This window comes from Parus major, chromosome 2 (genome assembly GCF_001522545.3).
Source record: "Parus major isolate Abel chromosome 2, Parus_major1.1, whole genome shotgun sequence".
Taxonomy (NCBI): domain Eukaryota; kingdom Metazoa; phylum Chordata; class Aves; order Passeriformes; family Paridae; genus Parus; species Parus major.
In genome coordinates, this window is record NC_031769.1 from 64,887,205 (window position 1) to 64,913,196 (window position 25,992).

Consider the following 25,992-nt stretch of genomic DNA (forward strand, 5'->3'; position numbering starts at 1 on the left):
GAACTACAAATGCAAATATTTATTCAAAAGAAAAACTATAATACTAAAAGCACATCCAACTGACATTAAGGGCAGCACAGCGGTACAGCTGGGTACAGTTAACACTGAGGGCTGAGAAAAACCCTACACCTCAAACCCAGCTTCCCAACCACCAAAGATTAGAGAGTTGTTTTTAGAAGCAGTTGGGTTTTAAACTCTAAGGATTGCATTTCAGACTTTGAATAGCTTTGCTTCAATCACGGATTTAATCAGGTGAGCAGAGCTGGTTAACAGCCTGCTGCAGCATAAACATTCGCTCTTCCAGGAGCACGCGGTAGCAAGAAAGGAGGCGAGTCTCTCTATTCAAGCTTTCCATTTTCAAACCAGACATACCCAGTAGAAACCAGGGTGTGGTGGTTTATTTCAGATGAAGCTTTCCAGTCCCTGGCTCAGCCCAGAAGCAAATTTCTAGCATGAGATGTTTCAAAATGATTTGGTCGTAATGAGGGAAAAAAAATGAGAATATACTTTTAGTGATCAACAGCTTTCATTAAAGCACCTGAAAACAAAACTTGATTGTTCTTCAATGGGAAATATATAGTTTGTTTAGAGGAAAAACATCTGTTTTTGACAGTGGAGTTATCTATTCACAACTGAGTGGGTAAAATGGTGCTATGTTCCAAATCCAGCTACAATTTACCCAAATCTGCTACCGGATAGGGGAGAAGGCAAGGGAGGCAGAGAAAACAGGAGTGGGAAGGAAGGCTGCAAGCAATCACAAGTTTAAGAAAACACAGGAGTGGATAAAAAGAGCTGCTTAACAAGCTACACCAAGCAGAACATGTTATGAATGTGTCCTCTCTCACACTACCCCCAAAAACTCGCCTCAGCTCACTGGTCAGAGTCACCTGATTCACACTCTGCATGGAGCCCTGGCTGCTCTCCATCCAGGGCAGATACAGACGGCTCTACCTCCTCACTTGCCCAGCCTCAGCCTTTGCTCTCCTAAATGTCAACATACTAAATATCCCCTCTCCCTGGCTTTACACTTTTCCCTGTTCATCCCAAGATCCCCTGCCCTCTTTTCTTGTTATGTGTTTGCCTACTACATCTGCTTTATGGAAGCTATTTTAGCCCAATTTCAGGTAAGTCAAAAACCTTTAAGCAACCCTTAGCAGTGGCTTTCTGGATTGGGGAAAAAGATGCAGCAATACAGATGCACATAATCATGGCCCATTCCCTACAGTGTGGGGCTCAGCATATGCCCTACACTGGACACACATCCAGTTACGGGTCTGAAAAGAGGAGGAATACACAGAGTCACAGGGTTTTGGCAGTGAGCTAGAGCTCACTAAGCTACCGAAGTTGGCTTCCACAACACATTTTCTGTAAAGCGTAGAAAGCAGCATCAGCCACCCCAGGCCAGCATGCTCAGCTGTTTCAGCCCAAATTGCCACTCCAGGAGGTTTGCAGTGCATGACACAACTGCCAAGAGGCAACAGGGGTTGTGTCCCTTCCTGCCAGCCTTGCAGCAGGGAGCCAGGAGGGCCAAGAGCAGGCAGCCTGCACAGGGGAGGTGCTGCAAACAGCCCCAGAGCTGGCCTACAATGCCATGGCACAATGGGCAGGGATTGCTCACCAGAGGCCTTCAACATCTCTGAGAGTTTAGGGAGCTGCTCTGGGAGCTCCTGTAGGCTCATTGTGGGTTTAGCAAAATGGTCTCTATTTTTTCCCCTGAACATACCAATTCAGAAACACTAGCTTGGCACTTACGAGGCACTGCATTTAATCATATTGTAAACAATTTTGTCTAAAACAGAGATTCAAAAAAAGCTCAAACCCCTAGTTCTGCACTTAAAAATAACTCCCAGAGCTGCACAGTTAAAACAGCACAGCTAAGACAGCTTGCCTCTGTTGTGCGTTTGCACTGAATGCTGTCTGCCCAAGGACCCAAGTCTGACTTTCTGCAAGCACAGATGTTTCTCTTAAGGCTGGACACTGGCATGTGTGTAGCTGAAAAGGGTGAGAGAACAGCCTGACCCTAATGGTCTCCCTCCTACAGATACTTATGCACCCACCCTAGATTTCCTATAATCTCTCCCACGTTAAGTGCTGGCAAAGAACATATAAATATTTACTGAGGTCGATCCATCTGAGAACACCCTCGCTGCTCCCAAGGTGCCAGTTTACCAAATTCCACACAGTAATTAATTGCTTCTGTGATTCAAAATAGCTTTGACAGAGGTCTTCAAGGCCAGCCCCTTCTTCTTGGTGTTTGACTTTGGTGATTTGTTCGGATAAAGCTGGTGTAAACTGATCACACAGTTAATAACAGCCCACTTCACATGAAAGTGATCTGCCTGGGTGGGAAGAAGGGGAGATGTCGGGCTGACGTGAACCTGCATGTGAAGGCACATCCAGAAATGCTGGTCATGCTGCTCCAGCCTGCATCCAAACACTGCGCTGAAGGGAAAGCTATACTGAAGGGAAGATTGGCTGCCAGATAACAAAGTTTATTAACAAGGCCCTTGCCACCACAAAAGCATTTGGCCTCATTTTCCTCCAGTGTTTGTGCATGCTGCCCTTTGCAATATCTGGTTCCTGTACACATGGGGAAATCTGTCTGGTGCCATGCACATCTGCTAGAAGGAAAGGCCACTTGAAGGGCCTTGAAGGGCATTTTTCATGGAGCACCTCACATCAGTCCAGAGGGCATTAAAGAGAAGGACCTGAAAAGGGACTTGGCTTGAGTTTCATTCAGAGCAGCAAGTGCAGTCCAAAGTCAGGCATTTAAATTCTCTCCATGAGGAGGGGCTGACAGGAAGGGATGTGCCTGGAGGCTGACTTGCAGAAGAGAAGGATTATTGCCACTGGACAAGGAGATAGCCCCATGCAGAACCCATAAGCCAACCACGGAGTTAGCTGAAGGGCAGAGGTTCACCACCTGTTGTGCTGGACAGTCCCATCTCTTTGGTCAGCTGGAGGGTCAGTACGAATCTGAGAGCACGAGTTCAACCCACTGCAAGATTCAGCTGAGCCAGGGCCTGCAGGCCCTGCAGACAACATCAGAGGAACATCTACATGCTCCCCACCACCGTGTTCCTCCATGTCCAGGGCCACACCTGGCATATGACTTTCTGCCTCAGCAGATGAATATACTCCTTTGACTTCCTGCTCATCCTCCTTCTGCAGAAGAACTGAGGCTTCAGGGATGCACTGGCACAGGACTCTGTGTCAAAGCAGTTTATAACCATGGGGGTTGCTCAGTTCTGCTTTATATAAGCCAGTGATAATTACATGTTTATAATACATGGATATAAGCATTCTTGGCAAAAAAATACAGACCCTTGAGAACCTTGTGCCACCAACACAGGCTCAGCACCTGAGCTCTTGGTACTGACTGCAGGAAAACTGTACATCAAAGGGAGAATGCTGGGGTCCCTTTGGGTCTCTTTGCCACACAGCAGCATGCTCTCACCTAACTCCCTGCCTCCCCAGGTCCAGTACCGGCCCAGCAGCACACTTCATGCACTCAAAACTGATTGAAATATCTGCCATATCCAGACAATAAAGAGGGCTTTTTAAAATGTACTGCCCCAAAACAACTCACAGCATCTTTCAAGAAAGGGTTTCCTTTTTGCACTGAAAGAAGAAAGCCTTGTGTATTGATTAACATAGGAAGGAAGTTGCAATCTACCAAAAAAAAACCCCATCAACAGCAAACAACTACCTTGCTCTGCAGGACAGAAACTGCTCTCAAGCTCTGGTAGGCAACAGAAATCCTAGCTTGGGGAAGAGCACAGAAAAAAATTGACAAGATGTGAGATACGAGAGGAGATGCACAGGCAAGGAGAGGCACAGAAGTGAACTGAAGTATCCCAGTTCTACACCCACTTTGTGTCCAGATGCATCAGGGCACCCTCAGAAGGGCTAAGCAGCCTTCAGGATAATCGCTCGGCTTGCCTTCTGCTTCACCCTGGGGCAAACATTTCCTCAGCCCCACCATGCATTATGATTTTTTTATCTTCACAAGTTAAAAAAAACCAAAAAAACCCTTTGATCTGTAATGCTGAAAACACTTTTTGTCATTGGTGCCTCTTGTGCTGTTAAATCAACCACTTCTTAAAGAGAACAGTCAGAGAGTGTCACACTTAGAAAGGAAAACAAGATGATGTAGTCTCCCTTTTCTAAACACAGAAACCAACCAAACATACATCTTAACTTTAAATTCCTCTCCTTTCCCCTGCCTTAAATCCACAGTCTCAACTATACCTTGTTGACTACTGCACTGCCAAATTCCAGGTTTTAAATTAAAGCTGGCCCTAAAAAAGCCCTCGAGACCACAGACTGCCAGCTATTTTTTTCCCTTTTTGTCATTTTAGAATTTTATGACCTGATATGTGGTGTAGTCAAGAAAGCAGCAAGGTACAAATGGCTCTTTTTGCCCAACATATCTGCTCCCTCTGAGGCTTTGAGTCACATCACCTGATTTAATAGTGTGAAAATTTTGTTTCAGCACTGTGAAGTTTGCAGAGCCACAGAGAGAAAGCTGGAGCTTATCCTGATTCCAAGTGACACTAGCACCACAAAACAGCAATGCAGCAAGTAGCTTTCCCAAAGCACCGTGAATGCATTAAAATATTGGCTCTTGTGAAGGGAGCTGAACCTACCTAAGTGGGAGAGCTGCCTGCATAACAGCTGGGCTTACAACACCCAGCTGAATAAACTACCCGTGTCCTTGGCAAGCTCATCATGCAGGAAAGTAACTCGGCAAGCTGCTACGATGCCCAGCTTTCAAACTGCAGCATGGAAAGAGACCATCACTGAAGGAGACCAGGACCAAAGCAGGTCTCACAACTTCGATTAGATTAGATGATAACACAGATTAGATGGTAACTCCTCCAGAAATGCCATGCTGGCACCGGCCAGCCTCCCCTGGGGAGGTCGGGCTGCAAAACTGAGTTGTTCCTCCTGCCCTTAAAATCCACGAAGGGACATCTCACAGTGAGCCGAGTCTGGCACTTGCATGGCATGGCATGGCATAGAGTAGTAGTTTAGAACCCACGCACAGGAACCCACAGCCATGCTGCAGTGTGCACCACAAGGATATGCAAAGGCCGCTAATGGCCAGCTGCTGCTGGCATGCGCTAACCCAGAGGGCAACTCCATCACCACAATGGGCTGGAGCAATTGAGCTGAGTCAACACACAGCCGTGCACAAACCCTGGCTGCCAGCCCAGGAGGGCTCCCAACCTGGCTCTGCTCCCTGCAGCATGGAGCCACCTTGGGTGCAAGCATGGCTCACCCACAACCCAAGCATGCAAGAGCAGGGAACAGCCTACAGATTCCCACCAGCTAAGCATCAGCAATGCTGGCTCATCTCTCTCAGCTGTGTTTGGACATAGACTAAAAAAAATACAGCTGCCTCTCTTCCATGGGGCATAGTAATTTCTAGACATGGGAAAAGCAGGGATCCTATTGGAAACGAAGGGGGCAGCATAAGCAAATTAATCAAGGAGCCTGGAATAGGCAGAAATGTTTGAGAAGAAAGAAGGTACTCAATGAATGAAGGGCTTGTAGCACTTTGGTGATGGAAAACAGACAAGACTTAGAAGACAGAAGATTCTTAATTTTTGCCAAAATGCCATTATTTCTCTATTGCTCCAGCAGCCCATAACAGCACTCACGAGGCTTCTGTATAGTACCTGCAGCATGCAGCCTCTCCACAGATATAACCTTTCTATCCAGAGATAGAGTCTTTTAAATACTGCACTTCACAGGTCATAATTCTTGGCAAATACTGCACACAGCAAGCAACCTACAAGCACAAGTGTTGTGGTTAAAATACCTCACTGCATTGAATTCAATGAATGCAACTTCACACGTGGGTCTGGACTCCAGGCTGGATTCAAGAGGACTCCTGTAAGTTCCATTATGTGAGACCTCCTCTTCCACAACCTTGCAGATGTAACCTATTCCCCCAAGGAAGAGCATCCCACCTCACGGCCCCCTTCTTGCTTCTGCACTCCAAAGCAACCAGAGCCATCACAAGAAGTTATCCCAGCTTGCGCTGCATGATTACCTGTGTCCCATGGTTACCCATATTCCATGATTACCTGTGACACTGGACACCCTGGAAACGTCCTGAGTCTGGGTGGAGCGGTTTCGGCTCTGCTGCCTGCGCCTGCTGGTCGCTGACCTAGTGGTGCGTAGGTGAACCTCGCTCACTTTGAAGAAGGCCACCATGAAAGGCTGCTTGTCATAAGGGCCATCTCGCCCTACCAGCCCTGCTTCTCTAGGGTTTACGCTGAAACCTTCAAGCCAAACAAAAAAGGGAGTTTTAGAGAAATGGTGTAGCAGCCTGGTATCCCCATAGGCAGTGTGTCTTCTCTTCTTGCTCATACTCTTCTTTAAGCACCAAACGTTCCTTTCCTGCCACCACAACCTATGGACATTTTTATGACAGCACTCCACCCATGCTGGACAAGACTTCACTGCAGCATCTGATTCCTTGGTTCCCCTTAGGCATCTCTAGTCCCATTTTGGCAGTAAAGTTATATAGATAGATACATAAAACACTACACTCAGATGTATCATGAAATGAGTCCTGCTGCCTGTGAAACACAAGAAGCAGACCTGGGATTAGGAGATGTCTTGGGACAGCAGAAGGCAAAAATATGGTGTGCTTTTGCCAGGAGCACAGTGATGGGTTCTCAGCCCACTGGGGAGGTAGAGGCTGGCACTAACATTTCCTCGGGGAGAAGTGGACAGCCCCTGTAGTCTTACTTGACATCACAGGTGTACCAAACTCCAGCATGAAGCAGTAGAAAAAAAACAAGGTTGGAGACTGGTTCCTATAGAATAGGAGACATTCCTATAGAATGCCACTGTCACCTTCTGCTCATCTAGAACATCTCCACTGCTTATCTTCCAAAGCAATTCATGCTCTTTTGCATCTCTTCCACCTTTCAAAGTTTCTGTAGGCTATGAAATGTTGTCATTGCTGCTGACCCACAAAGAAACCGTATAGTTTTTCCAGCAGCTTTCCCATGTCAGTTCTGATGAGATCTGAGCATCAACAGCCGCCACAGCCAAGAGGGCTGCTATAAACCCACATAGGGAGGTAGACACCCATGTATCTGCCTTTTCTCTTCCTCTCATCCCTAAACCTCACCCTACATGGCATCCCAGTTCCATGCCCCCTCCCACCTCCTACCCAGAAACTGGGGCCATACCCAAACCCACCTCCACCAGCTGGTCCTGGTACTGTCGAGAGAAACCTGACCTCACTTATGGGGAAAGATATGTCCATCACAGGAGCACAGCCAGGACAGCCCACCACCTGTGCCCTCAGATATCTTGCTCGTGGTGTTGGCTACAGCTGCCTTACAAAGGCAGGGTGCTCACCCTGCCCCATTCCAGCTGAGTTCTGTTAGCATAACTTCTAGACAGCATCCAAGAGACTGAGGGATGACTCGTGTTACCTGGCCCTCAACCTACCATCCCGGGTCACCACGCTCAGCTGCAGTCCCATGTTGTGCTGGGGGTTCATCACCCACATGTTGCTGGTGGCAGTGACATCAAACTCCAGCCAGCCCTCCTCCGACGCCCACACCGCCTGCGTGTCCAGCAGAAACAGGTCAGAGGCCCTGCAGAGAAGGGTAATGACAAGATTGTGAGGCTGGGGATTCTCTCTCCTGGCTTTTGCTGTTGCAGAAACAAAATCTGAAATAGTTCTAAGTCATACTAAGGTCTAAAACAAAACAATGTTTCAAATTTGCCTGTTTGTATCCAGAGTTTTGCCATGAGACATGTGAATTTCCACACGTGAGATTCAGGATTATAAAGGTTTTCACCATTTTCTAAAATGGAGGAAAGCGATCCTAATCCTCAGGCCTGTCTGTTTCTCCACCTGCAAGGGACTAGTAAGGCACTCTTCTTCCTGAAGAGTGTACTGCTAGCCCTGACATTACTTCATTCAGACATTTATTACATACACAGCCAGTGGAACCACCAGCATGAGCAGGCATTCAATGACTTTTGCCACAGGGGTGTCATGGTTTAAACTCACCATACACAGACACAAGCTTACCTCAACTGACCAAAATAAAGAACCAAATAAACAACTGGCCTAGCATCAAAGAGTGAAGGGAAATGGACCTCTAAAGGCTTCTAAAAACATTTTTCTGAGGCTTATCAACAAGGATTGAACACCTTGTTCCAAGGCTGTCTTGCATCACCTTCACGGGCCTCGGCTTCAATTGCTTTTAAGTCAGTAACTTTTTTGCAGGACCAAGTACTCACCCAAACTCTATTCAATGAAATCAGCTGCAGAAGCACACAGAGAAATCCCACGTACATTTTCTTACTGTATTAGAGATGTAACTTTCCTGTGCAAGAAAGCTACAATTCCTACCCTTTACCCTATCCTATTACAAAATGCATATCAGGTGTCAATCCCATCTTCATCTCTTTTTCCCCCTGCATTTTTTTTTCTAACAGTGTAAATGAGGAAACAGGGTACCTGTCTCTCTTACCCACCAAAGGTTAAGTTCAGAAAAAAAATTTTGATTGAGTTACATTTTATTTTTGGCCAACTGCTATGTCATACTGCCCAGCAGCTTGGTTTGCATGAGATCACACATGGAAAAATAAGCACTGAAGTGTACTAGAGCTCCTAGTGCAGCTATTTTTACAGCATGGAGGCTTTCTCCTACCTCACTGGTAGCTGCACACTGTGGTTGACTCAGCAGCCTTTCCCACAGGAGTCTTTGCCACCGTTCCTCCAGCAGGAAGAGGGCTCATGATCAACTCTGACCTTCACCTCCAACAGCAGCAAGTAGCTATGGCTGGTCAGCTGCTACATGTTTTGGAAACCTTAAGGTTGAGATTTGGGCTTTCCCAGGCAGTGTATATAAACTGTTGTGAAGTGTTACTTAAAGGCAATTGCAAACAGCAACTGCAGCTGTGACCACTCTTTCCCTCTCCAGTTTTAAGAGAGGAATGAATTTCTAGATCATTCCCGCCTCTGAATATGACTTAAACGTTGGGCTTCCCCAACTATATCTGAAAAGGGGTTTTCCTAGCACCTGTTTCAACCTTCCCTCTCACACCAGTTGCTTCCTGATCTCTGTCCTTTGTAACTGCTCTATCCCAGGAACTCTAAAAGCAAACCCTCCTGAATATTGAAACACACACATAGGAGAAGTCAGGTCTAAACACACATGAAGAAGAGGTTGAAAGTTTACGTTCCCACTGCCTTGACCTTTGGGAAGGTACTTGGACATCAGAGATCTGTAAAGCCAAAATGGTCCACATGGCATCATGTAGCCCATTCCCCTGAACTCCAGCCGGAATCACCTACATCCATGTTGTTCCTGAGAGATGTCTGCCTCACCTGATCTCGTATATCTCCAGCCTCAGGAGCTCTCTCATCTTTCCAGGAAATTGAATGGGCTTCATGTGACATTTCTTTCCCCCCACTATTATCTAACTTAAATGTCACAGCAATATCCCCTTCTTATTACAACAATATCTTCAGTCTCTCCTTAACAAGCCCTGTTTTATAGACTTTGATTTCTGTCACTCCTTTTTATTGATTCAGCTCAGATCATGGCTCACTGATGCTGAGTACAGTGGAAGGATAATCTTGACACATCTCACAGACTGTGCCTCTAATACACCTCAGAATGTGATTTTGGCTTCTTCACAAGATTCACACTGTTAACTCATGTTCACCTTGTGATCTACTATAATCCTTAAATTCATGCTGCTGAACTACAAAGGACACAGTCATTCCCTAGGGTGTATGTACATCAATGATTTTTCATGTCCAAATGCAATTGTTCTTTCCACCAAATCAAATTTCCCTCCACCCCACCTCACACTGAACCCAAATCCACAATTATTAGATTACTTAAAATACAGATTTGCCTTCCAATGTGTATCCCCCATTTTAGTGTCCTCCACAAACATAGTAAGAAAACTGCCTGACTAAAGAACAACTCTACCAAACATGAATGGGCCATTTTATCCCAGTCTGTCACTCTCCCTTTGCAAAGATTTTGATTCCTTTGTAAAACGAAGAAAAATGGAACATCAGGCTTTCCATTCCAATTAAGTCTCTGCAAAAAGTCTCATACAGGACTGGTTTTCAATCAGCTCTGCTATTTAGATGACTTTTGCACTGTTTAAAAAATATTGTTTCATTCATTGGATGAAGCTGATGCTGAAGGTTCATCCCACAAGTATTTTAGGGCATAGTGGACGTGTAGGCAACACATCTGAATACCTTTTCTTTAATCCCCTTTTCAATCAACATTTGTCTCCCAGGCATCAGCAGGTTGCACAGAACTGTATATCATTACTAGTTTCCATTTTGGCATGAAGGTTTTGAAAAAATAGTCAGTCACCTATTTCTAAAGACAAAATTAAGGAGGGAGGGGGAGAAAAAAAAGAAAAAATTCACTCACATTAAAAAAACCTCCCAACTATTTAACTATGTGTCTTTAACCACTCCTTTATATTTTTCAGAATAGAAATCTTGTATGTCCTCCCTACTTAAAAAAATCACCTCAAATTTGGCCAAGCAGTAAGTACTTGAAAATTGCTGCCCACAAAGGCTCAACAGAGATTCAGCTCTTAGCAACAAAATCCTCTGGACTTTTCTCATGCAGGACACATACTTTCCCCTTCTTTCCCCCTCAGTAAAACTAATACCAAGAATCACCTGAGGAGAATCTGCTCTTTTCCTACAAACACGTGGCTAGGAGATACTCCTGCTACTCCTGCAAAAAAAAGCTGTATGGTGTCTGATCTTTAAATGGAAACTGGGAAATCTCCCAGACTAGCCTCTGGTGAAAGGTAAATAGGAAGGAAGGTCAAAGGGAAAGAATATGTCATCTCAGCCCCTGGTCAAAGGGAAAGAACATCTCATTAGACAGGGAAAGGCGGAGGATGTTTTGCAGTCATGGGAGACACAGAGACATGCAAGGACTAGATGGAGACACCTTGGATAAAAAGTCTGCAGAGAAAAAGGAGTTACAAAGATTTTCATCTGCACAAGAAGAATGAGGCTTTATAGCCATGTCCAAAAGAGAAATAGTTTAGGAAGCAGCCAAACACCATGCTGAAGAGCACTACACATAAGCAGATACAAGCCCACAGTCGAAGGAAAATTTAAGAGTGGACAAGAAAGAGAGAAACGGATCATATACTGAGCAAGTCACACAAAACAAAGTTTTGAATTTCTAGTCATTAAGTGACAACATTGATCCTGTGCAGTGAGGCAGGCAGTGGCCTTCCATGGGGAAGCAGCAACTGTGTATGTGGTCACAGCCATGGAAGGGTGTCTGAAAGCTTCGGGTTTTGAGAACAACAGAGGCAAGATGGAATCTGAGGGAAACAGGAAGGGAGTGTGAGGAAAAAGAAAAACTAGAAAAATAAAATAATAAATAAATTTATGAGCCAGCATCACTGAAGAGAAGGGAAGTAGTATCTGCTCTCAACATAGGCTGAAGAAAGCAGAGTCAGTCCAAAGGTTTCATGCCCAAACTACCCCAGATGTCAAGGACATCACAGGACCTCTGGCACCTCCATAGCACTTTAAAATTCAGTGCACAGAAGATAAATTTCATCACCAAAACAGGCAGCTTCTTACCATACTCTCTGTCTAAACCTGACTCTGGGTTTTTCCACAGCCACTGCCACCTCATTGTCACTAATGTGCCTAACAGTCTCATCTTTATTTTCATCTTTATGGTGCTTGCCCATCTGGATGAATCCAGTTTCTGATTTCCATAGGAAGGCTGCTGCAGGCATAATATGTATTAACCTTTTATTATTAAAGGGAAGCAAGTGAATGGGAAAAACAGAGCTGATGACCTGTTTCTGATACAGGAGAGGATATTAAATAGGAAGATGCAAACTAGAGACTCCCAGCTTGAAACAGGAGGTCTTTGTTCCACATCAAGGCCCTGAAGTATGGCTCAAGTATCAAGAAATAAATGGGAATGTTTCCATGGCCTTCAGAAGACTTTGGAGAAAGACAGAGAAGCAAAGGTCAACAGAGCAATCACAAGTGGCTGCAATAAACAAAACAGAATACACAGTTTACTGGAGGAAATATGGCCTGTGTAATTCAGAAGGTAGGATTGAGCTCCAGTGTCCTCAGAGAGCAGATTTGTCAGATATAAATATCAAATATAGCTACTATTCTTAATGCCGGCATCCCAACCATGTGCTCAGGGCATTTATAGGAGAAACAGCTTGCATTTTACTTCAGTGCTTTTCCCCCTCTAAAATAAATATTTTGTTAACTGAAACCTCTGTGTAAACCTTTCAACAGAACATCTCTGGGTGTTAATTCTCTTTAATTGAACACTAATTAAATTAGAATTTAGTCAAATTAGTAACCAGGTCAAGTGGTTTCTCTTAGTTACTATACTTAGTGAAATGTTCACATTAAAATAATTTCTCTGTTCTGGACACACATTACAACATGGAACTTTGCTACAGGAAAAACACCAGAGCTATAAAAAGCTAAATTTAAAGAAGCATCTGTTAAACAAGTTTTTGGTTTTTTTACTTTCCCACCCTCCCTGGCCATCTTTCCCTGAACAGACAGAAGTTTTACCAGGGAGACAGTGAGAACAAACAGAAATCTCACCTTCAAAATGACCAAGTTAAAGGTCTTGTATTTTAATTATATGTCTTGGAACAACGCTTTTGGCCCAACTTCAAAGCTTGCAATTACCCAGGTGTTTAAAGGATTGTTACGCATCAACAGCCATTTACCAAAGCATTAATTACTGTAAGTCTCTAAAACTTTCCTCGGCTCAACCTTTTTGTTTACTTTTCTTCAAAGACAAGTTGACATAATAGTCTAGACTGCCTAGCAGCAGTTTCTCAAGAGGGAATTTTGCACACAAGTGTGTGGAATCTACATTTTAATTAATACACTTTCTAAATACTCTTCTGCATACCTCAGAAAGATCAGCGTCTTTAGTTTGTGGTGACTTCAGCTCTCTGTAAAACTTTATACTGCGTAGAGCAAACTAGCAAGATTATTTACTCTTACCAACTTTCAATGGGCAAATAACTCTTATCCACAACTGAGTCGGTCTTACAGAGTTGGATGGAGCTCCACATAGATAAAACTTTGAAACTGCAGCCTTTTGAGACCTGTAGATACCCCATCTTGCAGTAGATGTAAGCACTACTTCAAATTTAAAAGTGTTTATTACTTATAGCATGGACCTTATGTGGAGCTCCCACGACACGAGGTACTGCCAAGAGATGGAATACAAAACCTTAACAACTTAGTGCATCTAAATGACCAGCACTCCAAAGATTTAACAGCAGCACAGAAAATGTAATCTATTGGTGCTCCCCTCTACAGAGAGCGTCAGGCAGGGGAATACCAACACCTGGAGTGAGCTGCCATGGAAAACAAAGGTAGTCTCTCTTGTTTCATGAGAAATGAGGTTCGGTTTAACTGTCCTGAAGAAGCTATGCTACCTGTGGGTCAGAAGGCAGGGAGTGATGTACACAGCTTGTAAGAGTTTTCTAGAAACAAGGAAGGAGCTATGAAGAAATGTCAACCTACAAATGAAGTTGCTTCCAAGGTGGAAGAGAAGACCAGGAGCTGGGCACTGATTTGCAAGGACTGAGAGCCAGCAAAGGAAAAAAGCATGGAATGAAGATGTTGGGACATTCTGGACGAGGTCTGCAATTCAGCATAGGGACGGGAAAGCCATCCTGGGTGCATCCAGACATAGAAGGAATGGGTAAGCTCAGTCTGGCACCTCCACTGCTCCATGTCATGGGTAACCCTGTGCTGAAAATGGTCTGTCCATCACCCCTGGCAGCAAAGCCTCCAAGGGCAGAGGGTTAAGTCTTCCAGACTCACCAGAGAGCAGCAGGGTAAAACCCAGGTTTCAGACGTGCTTCTGGCAAAGAGTGAAAAATCAGAGCCTAGAGCTAGAAGACACTATGACTATGGCAAGTTCAACCTACAGGTCTGGGATAATCCCCAGTAAAGTCAACATAGATATCTGGCTGCAAAGGTGTCCCAACCCATTCAACTTAAGGTCTTGAGCTTTACAGATCTGAGGAATGAATATTTTTACCAACTGGAACAGTTAAAGTAAAAAAAAAAAAAAAAATCTAATTCATAGAATTAAGAAATGTATTTACCTTTTTTTTTCTTTTTACAACAATTCTATAAGAAAAAGGGGTATTCTAGTTGTGGTGATGGCTATAGTATTACACTTCAGAGTTTAAATGCAGTTTGGAGCACAAAGATGGGGGAGAGGGCAAAGGGGTAGTATTTATCTTTGTCCATTAAGTAAAGAAATAAGGCATTCTGATATGGCATTCTTTAGTTTAGATCGAAAATGCTAGCTGGTTATGAAACCAGTATGTTTCACCCAGAATAACTCTGACTTTCAAACTGCTCTAAAGCAACCAGCCTAAAACACAACAAATCACAGTGGGAGCTGAGCTGGGATGCGGACAGACGCCTCTCTATAGCATCATGGAAACAGCTCTATCATATACAAATATATGCACACTATATACAAATCTGACCCCAACTTGAAACAGATTGATGCTAGCTTTGTCATTTGTATTACACAACCCATTCCAAAACCCAGAGGAGGAGGAGGGTTATTTATTTTCAAAGCTATAAACACTGCCGTTGAATCAATTTGCCCTTTAGATTAGAAGCTCGGATCGCATTTGTATAAATATCCTGTTGCAAAGAGGAAGACTTTATTACCGCTATAACTGGCAGCTAAAACCAACAAGTACCTTAACCCTTAAGGAATTGTGTTCAGCAGAACAGGAACATGGTCCCCAGGCAGTCACTCTGCAGGGCACATTTATGTCCACACATGTCTCTTCATGTAGGAGGAATCTTCCTGACCATCATGTTCCCATATTTCATTCTGGGTGCAAACCAAACTGTTTAATAAACTGACCATTAACGTACCGTATCTTCCTTTGATCACTAACACAGGCCACTGTGTTTTTCATAGATCAGTTGTTTGGACAGTGTGGGAGTGTTTTGAGGTCTGCATTAGCAGGATATTTACACTTGAAAACATACTGATGATCCAAACCAAGGACTAACATCTTTGATCAACCATAAACTGCCTTCCCGAGTCCTGACCTGACACCTCTCTGGGTGAGGGCATGGACATTTCGAGAAAGAAACTGTTTAAATAATGATCTGTTTTCCGGGAAAAACTCATTTCTTCCCTTCCTTTGTAAAGGTCTTGTTTACATGGCATTCCACTCCCAAGAGGTACCAGAAATCACAGATGGCTTTGCTGGTTCTTCCACAGAATCAGTCCTGCACTTTAGACTCAAGCCTAGGTGCCAGGTTTAGCTGTGTGTTGGTACCACACAAAGGAGGAGAGTTGAGGCTGTGTAGCTCCTGCCTGCTGAAATTAAACAGTCCATCAGATACAGCCAAGGTGGGACAAGCACCTGGAAGCTGACACCACTTGCGTTCCTAAACTGGTGCTTTGGCAAACGTCCCTGTTTTCTGCATTTTGCAAAGGAGAAAAAAAAAAAAAAAAAAGAAAGAAAGAAAAAGATCCCACCCTAGTGTTCAAACAGCCCAGCCTCTTAAAACTCTGGGGGGTCAGAAGCTGAAGGGCAGCAACATCCGCCAGATGTATCACCCATTCCCTCTCCCAGCACCAGCCCCCAGAGCCCACAGCCTGTTTCAAAACCCAGTCATCCTCCTCAAAGCAAACCAGATGTCACCTCAGCCCTGCCTGGTGAAGCCTCTTCTCCACACAATCCAAACTGCATGCCACTGATGGCTGGCCACAAGCTTGACCCATCCATCCTGAGGATTTCATTAATCTCCTCGCAGCATCCCACTGACAGCTCCAACAGTTTGTGTTATGACAAAATGTGGCCATTAACCACAGTTTAGTTAAAAAACAAAAGCTTCGTTTCTAGGCACTATTTTTCTTACCTTATGAAAGAGTGGAAGAAATGGGGAGATGAAAATATTACTGACACAAGTGAGTCAGTATTAAAAATGTTTTCCTATTTGAGAGAGAATGTACATAGACCACACTGTCCTCAATGTGAGTTTCACTGCCTGGAGCCCCCACAAGTATATTTTTCATATTTCTGATGGGACAAGGTCATATTTCTACCCAGAGGTTTTATGCTATTTCAATCAGCATTGATCTCTGATCATTCATGCCCTCCTTCCATACGTGTCTGCCTAGAAGACAGCCTCAAACAGGCCCATATAGTCCCTGATACTAGCCTTGTCTACAGTGGCAAAAATCAGTTTGATAATTCAGTAACTGGCAGAAATTTTAGCCTCAGGCTTGGTTCCATTTTTAGCAATCAGGGAGCAGCCAGCAATGCCTCACGAATCCGTGCAGCAGTGCACATCTGTGCTGGAGTCACAAGCTCATGCTGTTACTGTCCAGATGAGCTTTTTTTTCCCTTTGCTCAAGTAATACTGAATTAAGCCACTTCATTACACTTAATTGGAGCCAAGGGATATTTCCAGGCTCTGAGCTTTGGTGAAGATTTGTATTTACTGAAGATTTCTCTTATCTCCTGCCCTGCCAAACTTTCTTTGACAGAAGCAGGCAGGATCCTTTTTCTTTATTTTTGCCCCAGTGGTGCATGCTGCCTTTCCCTTGTAGACTCCTGATTTAAATCTATACATGCCAGCTGCCCTCTTAAGAATCATTTGTGCCCACAAGTATTTTAGGAGCTACCAATAAAATTGCCCCAGACAATTGTTAACCTCTTAAAAGCCAAGATTAACATGGTGCATTTGAACTTTCTCTGAAGAGTGCAAATGTTAACTGAACAGGCACCTTCTGCAGCCCTTAGAGATTAATTGTCCTTACCAGAAGGAATATTTGTCAGCACAAAAAGATGAAGAAAGGTGCGACATCAAGTCCTGTCTCTCACCTGCTAGTTCACCAGCTAGACTTCAAAATCTGTACAGACTCCCCCTCATGCAATAAAATGTCATAAAATGTCAGGAAAAATCAGGCTCTTATTCAAAACCATTAATCTAAAGGAAGTGTGACACAACTTTTTTTAGTAGTTTTTGTTTTTGTAAGTCAAAGGCAGCTGTTATTTTCTGGCTCATAAGATGTTTTCTAAAATTCAATAGAAACCTTACAAATATTTAGCAAGTTCTTTCAAAACCCAGTGCTTTCTTTTCCTTATAATTTAACCTTCCAGTGTTCTGAACTGGAAAAGAGAACATTGTACTTCAAATTAATCTGCTGAGACAAGAGGGGAGAAAAAAAAACATTTTGGACTTTTTTACCCCAGTAAAAGCAAGTAAGTGGATGGATGATCAAAAGCTATAACCTCTTAAATGATATAGTTTCTTCAGGCATACTAGAATAATCTGAGGCATTTTTCCCCTCCATGCAGAGATATTAACAAACAGCTAAATACAGCTTTTTAGTATTCATTTTCAAGAATGCTTACAGGCCAAAGTACACCCAGGTCACCAGTAAGAGTAAATGTTTGAACCTATGGCAGCTGTAGCCAATGGAGACAGACCTCAACTGAATATGACACTGAATATGCAATACACATCTTCTACTATCTTAACTCTTTTAACATCTGCATATTTTTAATATTAAGGGGACAATCAGTAAATATATATGCACTTTTATATAGAGATATGTACAGAAAATACAAGCCTATACAAATCAGTAAATATATATGCACTTTTATATAGAGATATGTACATAAAATTCAAGCCTATCCATGTATTCATAGAGAAGTATGTTTTCAAATATGATTTCATATTTTACACATACATGAAAGAGTTCTTTTAGCTGAAAGGAAAAAAGAATGGAAAAGGGCATGTCCTTTCTGTGAGCCACACCTTGCCCACCTCTGTGAGGATGATGTGACAAGTCCCACAGACTCTTATGAAGCACAAAATGCTTTAGCCAAACGTCTCCCTCCTTCCCACCAGTAAAAACAAATAAATAAAGCAGGAAAAGAAACAAAAAGTGAGCCTTGAGGGACTGGATGAGTCAGAGGTTAGTAATGAACTACAGACACTCATCTTTGGGTCAGCGGTTCACGCCTAGTCCCTGTCAGTAGGGACAGGGAATTGCTGGCAGCCTGGGCCTGGAGGAAGCCGCGTTACGATTCCCAGTCCCAGCGGCGGGATCCCCTCAGCATGGCCGCCAGCAATGGCAGAAGGAACACGGCAGAAGGGGACAGAAAGACCCAAAATCCTAGCCAGCTCTTGGACAGAGACCACCCTGGTGATCCCCACCCTGCTGCTGCTGTCTCTGCTCTGTCTGTAGGGAGGTCTCTAGCACCCAGGGATACCCAGGATACTCAGATGCCAAAGGACACGTGTCACAACTTCACAGTGCAATCCCATTTTGGCATGCCTCTGGTGTGGTGTGGGAAACAGATATAAAGTCCCAGCATCACTGTTGCACCCAGCCACCTTCAGAACAGAGAAGTTTGTAAATTTGTTAGGAACAGGACCATAGGGGCCATATCCTGTACTTTATTCAATACTTTATTCTCTTTCCCGCATTGCCTTGCTTGCTCAGTTTACTCAGAAAATATGTTATAGCCACATAAAATTTGACAGTTCTCCTACTCTGTGCCCTTCTTTGGTGGTTGCCACAGAGCAGTATATCAGTTTCTTCCACAGACACTTGGCAGAGGTTTTCTTCCTGCTCCAGAGGTGGGATCTCTACTTGTGGAATCTGAAGCAGACCAACACTTGCCATTTTTCCTGCAACGTGGCTCTGAATGAACAATATATCTAACATCTACGGAACCTGCATGACTGTCTGGACTTTGTTTAGTTCTTCAAGTGGGCATTGATGTAACATCCTAACCAGCATGCACATCACTCCAGGAGGCACTCCAGCAATCTTCAAGTTGAAGCACAAAGGGAACACTGATCTTCCAAAACCCACACTTTCTTCCCCATCACCTATTTACTGAAGTATTTCTCCCTTTTCTCCAGAGGCCACACTCCCCACAAAACAACCATGAGCTATTTGATGCTGCCCTAAGAATTGCCAATCATCAAAGGCCAATCCCTCCACATGGTACCAGTGGAAAGACTGGAGAAAGAAGGAGCAGAAAGGAAAACACACATGAAGCCTTTGCAGAGGAAAAAAATGGAGCTTTTTTTAAACACTGCTGGTTTTGATTTCTTTTTTTTTTTTTTTTTTAATGCTTGCAGCAGAGGAACAGTTACAGTCCTGACAAGTTTTGGTAGAAGTAATGAAACACTTTTGTACCACAGCATTACTCTGGCATTTAATTGACCATGTATTTCCATCTTTTAGCCTTACATGATTCCTCCACCTGAGACATTACTCTTTTAAAATTAATCACTCCATTTACACTTGTTTGCATTTTTGTATCACAGTTTCTTCTCTGCCTCTCTCACTTTTCCTCCCTCATTGCCACTGAAAGACCAGAAATGATTTTGTACCTGTGGTCAGCATGCTGAATTTTCTTCTGCTCTATTAACCTTAATTTAAGTCCAGCTGAGAGCAGATCAAGTCTTAACTAATTACCAGTATTTTTCAAACAAGCTGGTAGTATTAAGGTGAAAGGGGATACGTGAATTTCAGTACACAACCGCAATGCCAGCAGTGCTTTAAAACTCTACTGCTCCTCAGCAGATTCTTTCTGTATTTAAAGACAAAGCCTGCAGCTAAGGCACACCCTCATTCATACTTTACCATGCCCATTTCCCATAAGGAAAGCACCCAAATAACCTTGTCAACATGAACAAACCTGATACTTATTTTCAGTCTTATCAATATTAATGCACAAGCTTAGCCTTCTCCAGGACAGCAGCTGGTGGCACAGAGCAAGCCCCCTCTTGCATACCTGTTCTGATGTTCTTGCAGCACCTGGTAGATGCTGATAAGGAAGGTTTGGTTTTTAAAGCTTCCCACAACGCAGTCCTTGTAGATCCGAAACTCAGCGGCTGTGACGGCCTCGCCCTCAGGAATCTGAGACAAATTAAATTTGAATTCCTTGTGGTGCCGCTGGTGAGGCGTGAACTCCTTGTCATATTCAACTGCAGATGGGAAAAGGAAAGAAAAGGAAAAAAAAAGGAACCATGACTAAAATTTAACAACAAAAGATTTCTACATGCTGCCACCTGTTCCTTCAAAAAAAGAAGTCTGTTTTTTTCTCCAAAGATAGCCCTGGCAAGTCCCAGGAAAACTTATACAATTAAAGCTTTTCAAATACACTATAAAGTGAAGATGAATGCTCCTCTTCTCTAGCCAATTCCTCTGGGATATCCTAATTTTTAAAGATAAATAATCTTTGACTGGTGAAATATGACCATGCATTTTTCTCCCGTGTAAAACTTGGAAGCTTATGACTGCTTCCAGCATTTTCCACTTGTGGCTCTCCATGTTCTTTACAGTGTTTCACTAAGTCTCACAGCCCTCTTCCAAGTCAGGAAACAAGTAGTTCCATTTTGCTTTAGCACACACAGCCACAGGTAGAACCAAGTGATAGCACCAGGTCAACCAATTGCCTAAAAGTGCCCTAAAACATCCTGTTTTCTGGCTCCCAGGTTTGTCCACTAGCCATTGGACATGGCATGGACATGGACCACCTTGCCCAATGTGATATACAATTAACATGCCATTTATTTTGGGGGTTAAAGTCAACCAGAACTCCTCTTTCTTTGCAGAAGCTTCTTTTAGAATGAGAGAGCTGAGGAGTGACCGCTTCTGGTTTCTGGTCTTAGACCTCCTTGGGTACACTCTCAGGCACAGGGTTTAAGACAGACACAAAACAGAATTCCTCCTTCTTTAGGTCTTAGGATTTGCATTTTCTCTGTATGAGGCTCCTTTTTCAAACTCTCATTGTCTCGAGTCCCACTCTTGCATTACTTGATTACATCTTGGTTTTGTCTGACTTTGATTAATTGCTTGTTATTTTTTTCTAATTTTCTACTAGAAATTGCTTAAAACATTAACAAATTATACAAATATACAAAATTACATCTTTACAAGCCTGAGGGGACAAAAAGTAAAAACAAAAATTCATTCCCACCAGTGGAACTGAGGGAGTATATGTCAGTGATGAATAAGTCACCATTACATTATCGTTAGGGACATGATTACGTTCAGAGGCAGCAAGGAAAGAACAGATCCCTTTTAATGTTTGTCTTTGTGGTCACTTTTTGTTGTCCCCCCTCCCCCTTCCCCCCCATTTAATACATCAGACTGCAAAGGCCTCCATGAGCCTACTCTCACAACATCCCCATGAGGTAAGCAGCAATGCCTGTTCTCCAGCTGGGATACTGAGTCACTGGGAGAGTGACTTGCCCAAGGACAGGCAGCGGAGGCTTGCGGCAGAGCCAGGAATGACAGCCAGCGTGCTTGAGGTTCGGCACTTTACCCACAGGTTACCTCCCTGAAGAACAGACATCTCCCAGCCACTGGAAACAGCCCATGGAGACTTTCCCCTCTACCTTGCCCAATTGCCTGTTCCTCCTTACTCTCCAGTCACATTTTCAACCATCCTCTCCCTTTCTTTTGGCAGCCCTTCCATGTGAGCTGCCTCATCTGGCTGGATCCACATCCTGGCTCCCTGCATCAGTTAGTCACATCCTTCTCTTTGAAGCTCACCTGGAGATTTTTCACTCTGTATGACTGTGGGACACCACGCTGAGGGATGCTGTGTTAAGGGCTACCACAAGGCAAACAGGCAAATTCTTAAACTGCTGTCAGACACCCCTGCCAATTTTGTTAGTCTTGCACTGCGACTGTCTGAGCAGCTCAGATGTCAAACAACAGGCAAATGAGTGTGATTGGGCTCTCTAGCTTCTAGAAATGAGGTTGTGACGTCCAGCACTTTCATCAGATTGCACCAAGGCAAATGATGGTAGCACACTCAATTCCAATGCCACCAGGAATTACCTCTCTGGTTATTGGTTATGGGTGGTCTGGGCTTCCCTTTGAAGCACCCGCCCCTGTGTTTAGTGGGGATCAGCTGCAGCAGTACCAGACTGGTTGGTGTCACACTTGCATGTACACCCTCTGAGACAGGAGCTGAGCTGTCTGATCACTCCCCATCCTGAGGAGAGTCCCACAGGATGCACTTCCCAAAAGAGAGAAGCCACGTACTTGGAGAAACATGTAAGCAGCCAACCAATGACAAACTGCCTTGGGCTGCTTGCAGCAGGACGTGGCCAGCTTGGCCCATTTACTCACTGCTAAAAGATGAGAGGATGCAATTAACGGTGAGGGAATGTCTAAATCCATGGGTTTGGAGATACATACACATGAAGCAACAATTCTCAATTTAGAACTCATTACATCCTCGCTCGTGGGTGCAGTGACCAGCTGAAACCCACACCCCCTTCCGGGCTGTCACAGGGATGAGCTGACCTACAGGCGAGGTGCAGCAAGGCGGCTTTTCCCCAGGCCCGTGGCTGAGGATGATAAAGAAGAAGCAGGAAGAGCAAGGGGAAGGACACAACCAGGATAAGCAACAGAACTCCATCAGGGTGCCAGAAAGCTAAAATTATGCCAGAGGCAGCAAAGGAGTTGTTGATGCTTCCTGCCAGCTCTTGCCCCACATCAAGATGTGATATGGCCTCTCAAAGTTCACAAGAGAGAACCTGGAGCTGTCCCACACAGCACGAAGCTCAAAATGAGCCCAAACATCACTTTTTGTTCTTCCTTTCTGACTCAAGTCAGCTACAATGGCCTGACCTCCACTCATCACTATAAAATGTGTAGTTTAGAAGTGATATCACCAAACTCTAGTCCTTTAAATCAGTATTTTCCCACACTCCTCTCCTAAAAACACATGACACAAGAGGAAGAAAAGCCCACCAAAACATCTACCACAGAACATGACAAGTAGCAGCAGGTATGATGCTTGACTCCAATTACCCTTTCCCAGTTTATAACTTGCCTGATATATTCACAATAGTATTTTCCTGTTTTTTTAAAACTTTCTTCCTTTATCCCTGTCCTTGCCCAAATACACCACACAATCATAGAAGCTGACTAAACTGATTACAAGGGAAACATTCAGACTGATTTCGTTATCAGGCTTGGCAGAATAAACAACCTGAAGCACACAAACAAGGAAATCTTTTTTTAATCCTTTAGATTAAGCAATTCATCTTATTCTGTCATAAGAAAGGCAAGTTTCTGTTATAAGAAAGAAATACTGCTAAACTGATGGTGTCCTCCTCCACTAGGATCAGTTCAGAAGCAGCCCAACAACATCACAGGATGGAAAAAAGCCTACATTAAGCTTGTATGAAGCAAGTATAAAAGTTTAACGAGTTGGAAAGTTTTTCTGGCTATGTATCTTCCCATGATACAATGGAGGGTGGATTTTTTTTTCTTTGTGGGAGTGGTGAGATATTTAAGTTCTATATACTCATTGTCACCCCATCAAGCTAATAATCAACTGTTTTCATTCAGCAAGACAGCTTAAAAATATAAAATGCCAACAGTCCTTCTCTGGGGGCTTTTTGCCCCCTGGAAACTCTTCATTTTTAACAAAGAAGTCAAGTTTTAGAACAGAAAAATTTGGAAAGGCAAGACTCAAGCTGCTGGTTCCCAGGACTACCCAGTCTGGACTGCTACCACGTTACAATGCATCATATGAGCTTGTATTCAAAATACAGACAGCATACACCAAAATGCAAGGCAACAGCAAAAAGCAGAAATCATTCCTCAAGCTGCTTTCCCATTATTATTTTTTCCCCATGAATACATTTGGGTCAGTCTGACCAGTGATGTGAAATCCAAAGCCAATTTCCATCTGAAGATGGACATCTGAAGATGGACATAAGAATGTCCCAGCTGTGCAAAGCTCTTGCAGGGAAAATCAGGCAGCTCACAGCTGGGGCAGGTTGGAAGGTAGAAGCCCTGAGTGACGTTGGGCTCCCATAACCTTTTCCCAGAGTGCTGGCTGGAATGTTAGGACCAAGCCAGGCAGTCTTTGTAAGGTCATGGCATGAACTATAACCTATAAAATTCACCTTCATGGTCAGATTGTGTTATCCCAAACATTACTATTCTTTTGCTGGAGTAAGTCCTTGGAGATTACAAATCCAGGCCTCCACATATTGGGGCAAGTTGGGAAAGGAGCTGCCAAACAGATTTTAGCCCATTATGAGCCAGAGGGACTGCTCACTCCACCATGGAGGTCTGCGCCCATCCTGGCTGATTGCTGCTCCTTTGCTTGCAATGCAAAGGGAGGTGTGAGCGCTGGACATTGGACTCAGCCATGGGTTTTCACTAGAATCCATTTCTGACCAGACTGGCAGAGCATGCAGAAAGAGTTAACAGAGAAGTCTGCCAGTAGCTCTTTACATTCGACTTAGCAAATATTTTTAAATGCTATACAAACACAGCACTATTGTTGAGCAGTTAAAAAGGCAAGAATGGAAAAATTAGGGTTACTGTGGTTTTGAATTTTGTGTATTCTAATTCTAACCCAGTGTTGCAATGGCCAATTTCAGCACAAAATGTCCCTGGTTTAAAAATAGCATGCTGCTTACAATACTTGTTACTTTAAAAACACTGCACAGAAAAAAAAAATAATTGAGAAATTAACACATCCATTTTGGTAACTATACCATCCTACTTCCATTTGACTGTGTAGCACACACTTTGGACCAAAGGAAATATAAGCCTAATGACAGTCATGGAAATAAACTCTCCTTCTACATTGGAATTTTAAGCATTTCTTTTTGGATCTAAATTAAACCAGTATGCAGAAATAACAGGTCAAGAGCATTTCCTGAGGAAACACAATTTTCACTTAGAACAGCAGCACCAAGTATCATATCTGGTGATTTTCTCCAGTTCTCAGCTGCTGAGAAAAGTGTTAGGTCAAGTGCTCAGGTGAAAATTAAAATACTGGCTTAAGAAAGTCTCTAATTCGAACTCTAGGTAATAAAGCCAAAAATACTAACCTAGAGTTCCAGAAGCAATTTTTTAAAAATAAATTTCCTATATAAATAATTATGATTCCCGTGGCAATGTGGTTCTTTGGAGGGCGCATAGAAGGAGTGGTGTTGCAAATTACCGAGACAGAACTGCTCAGGACAGGTCATTCTGCATCTGCAAAACTGAAACTACTGAAGAATGTTTTGCACATTGAGGTCTTTAATGGTGACTTGGTTTTTCAGGGCCACAGCTACCATATACTCCAGGAAAAGCAGCCAGGATTCCCAGCCTGCTTATGCAAAGTGAGTTTTGCATAAGTGTTCCTGAATTCAGTTTGAGAACAAATATAAGCTGTTCTTACTAATTTCTTCTCAGCCTTCACATGTGACCCACTCCCAAATGAAATGAGAAAACATCTGAAAACTGGAATTTCTAACAGGAGATTCACCACCACATCTACATAACCAGCACAAAGGCAATTCCTCCACACTACATCACAAATTTATGCTCTAAATCAACAGCATTTATCACATCTGGAGCAATAAAGCAGTGTATTAGGCCTCAAATGCTTTAAGCATTACTAAAGCTCCAACAGCCTCCTCTAATAAATGGACCGTGTACTGCTGTAAACTTACAGTGGCATCATAGAATTTCTTCAATACTGGCTGACAGTAGCTTGCACAGAACAAAATTTATGTCAGCTTAAATCCCCCCTCCTTGATCTGTGTCCACAGTTGCCAGTTGCTTCTTTTGAAGCAAAAGAGAGTAAGAAGGTTTGAACACCTAATCTGAGGGGTGTCCAGCTTCAGAGCAAGACTTGGTCTTCCTTTGGGTCTTACAATTTGCATTCTGTTTCACAGTGGCTCTACATGGATGTGGTCTGCAGCACATTCTTTTTACTCTAAAGAGATGCCCACGATGTGCCTGAAGGCTTGTCTGTATTTTCCAAATCCATCAGGTCAATCTAAAAAAAGATACCACATCTCCTGAACAGTCCCACTTCTCTGACAGATGATCACAACTGCAGAAGCATTGTTACTGTCAAAGCCGACATTTCTTC

The 25,992-nt window shown here is 43.5% G+C and overlaps 1 protein-coding gene across 1 annotated transcript in view; it reads right to left on the reverse strand.

Moving 5' to 3' along the window:
* The window catches only part of BMP6 (bone morphogenetic protein 6), a 26,826-nt gene extending 5,232 nt beyond the window's left edge, over positions 1 to 21,594 (reverse strand). The window contains exons 1-5 of the mRNA XM_033519291.1: positions 21,512 to 21,594; positions 21,021 to 21,024; positions 19,876 to 20,114; positions 7,480 to 7,628; positions 6,096 to 6,293 (exon numbers count right to left, since the gene is read on the reverse strand). Of these exons, the coding sequence (XP_033375182.1) occupies positions 6,096 to 6,293; positions 7,480 to 7,628; positions 19,876 to 20,114; positions 21,021 to 21,024; positions 21,512 to 21,594 (673 nt within the window). The remainder of the gene's footprint in view (positions 1 to 6,095; positions 6,294 to 7,479; positions 7,629 to 19,875; positions 20,115 to 21,020; positions 21,025 to 21,511) is intronic.
* Between the last annotated feature and the right edge of the window lie 4,398 nt (positions 21,595 to 25,992).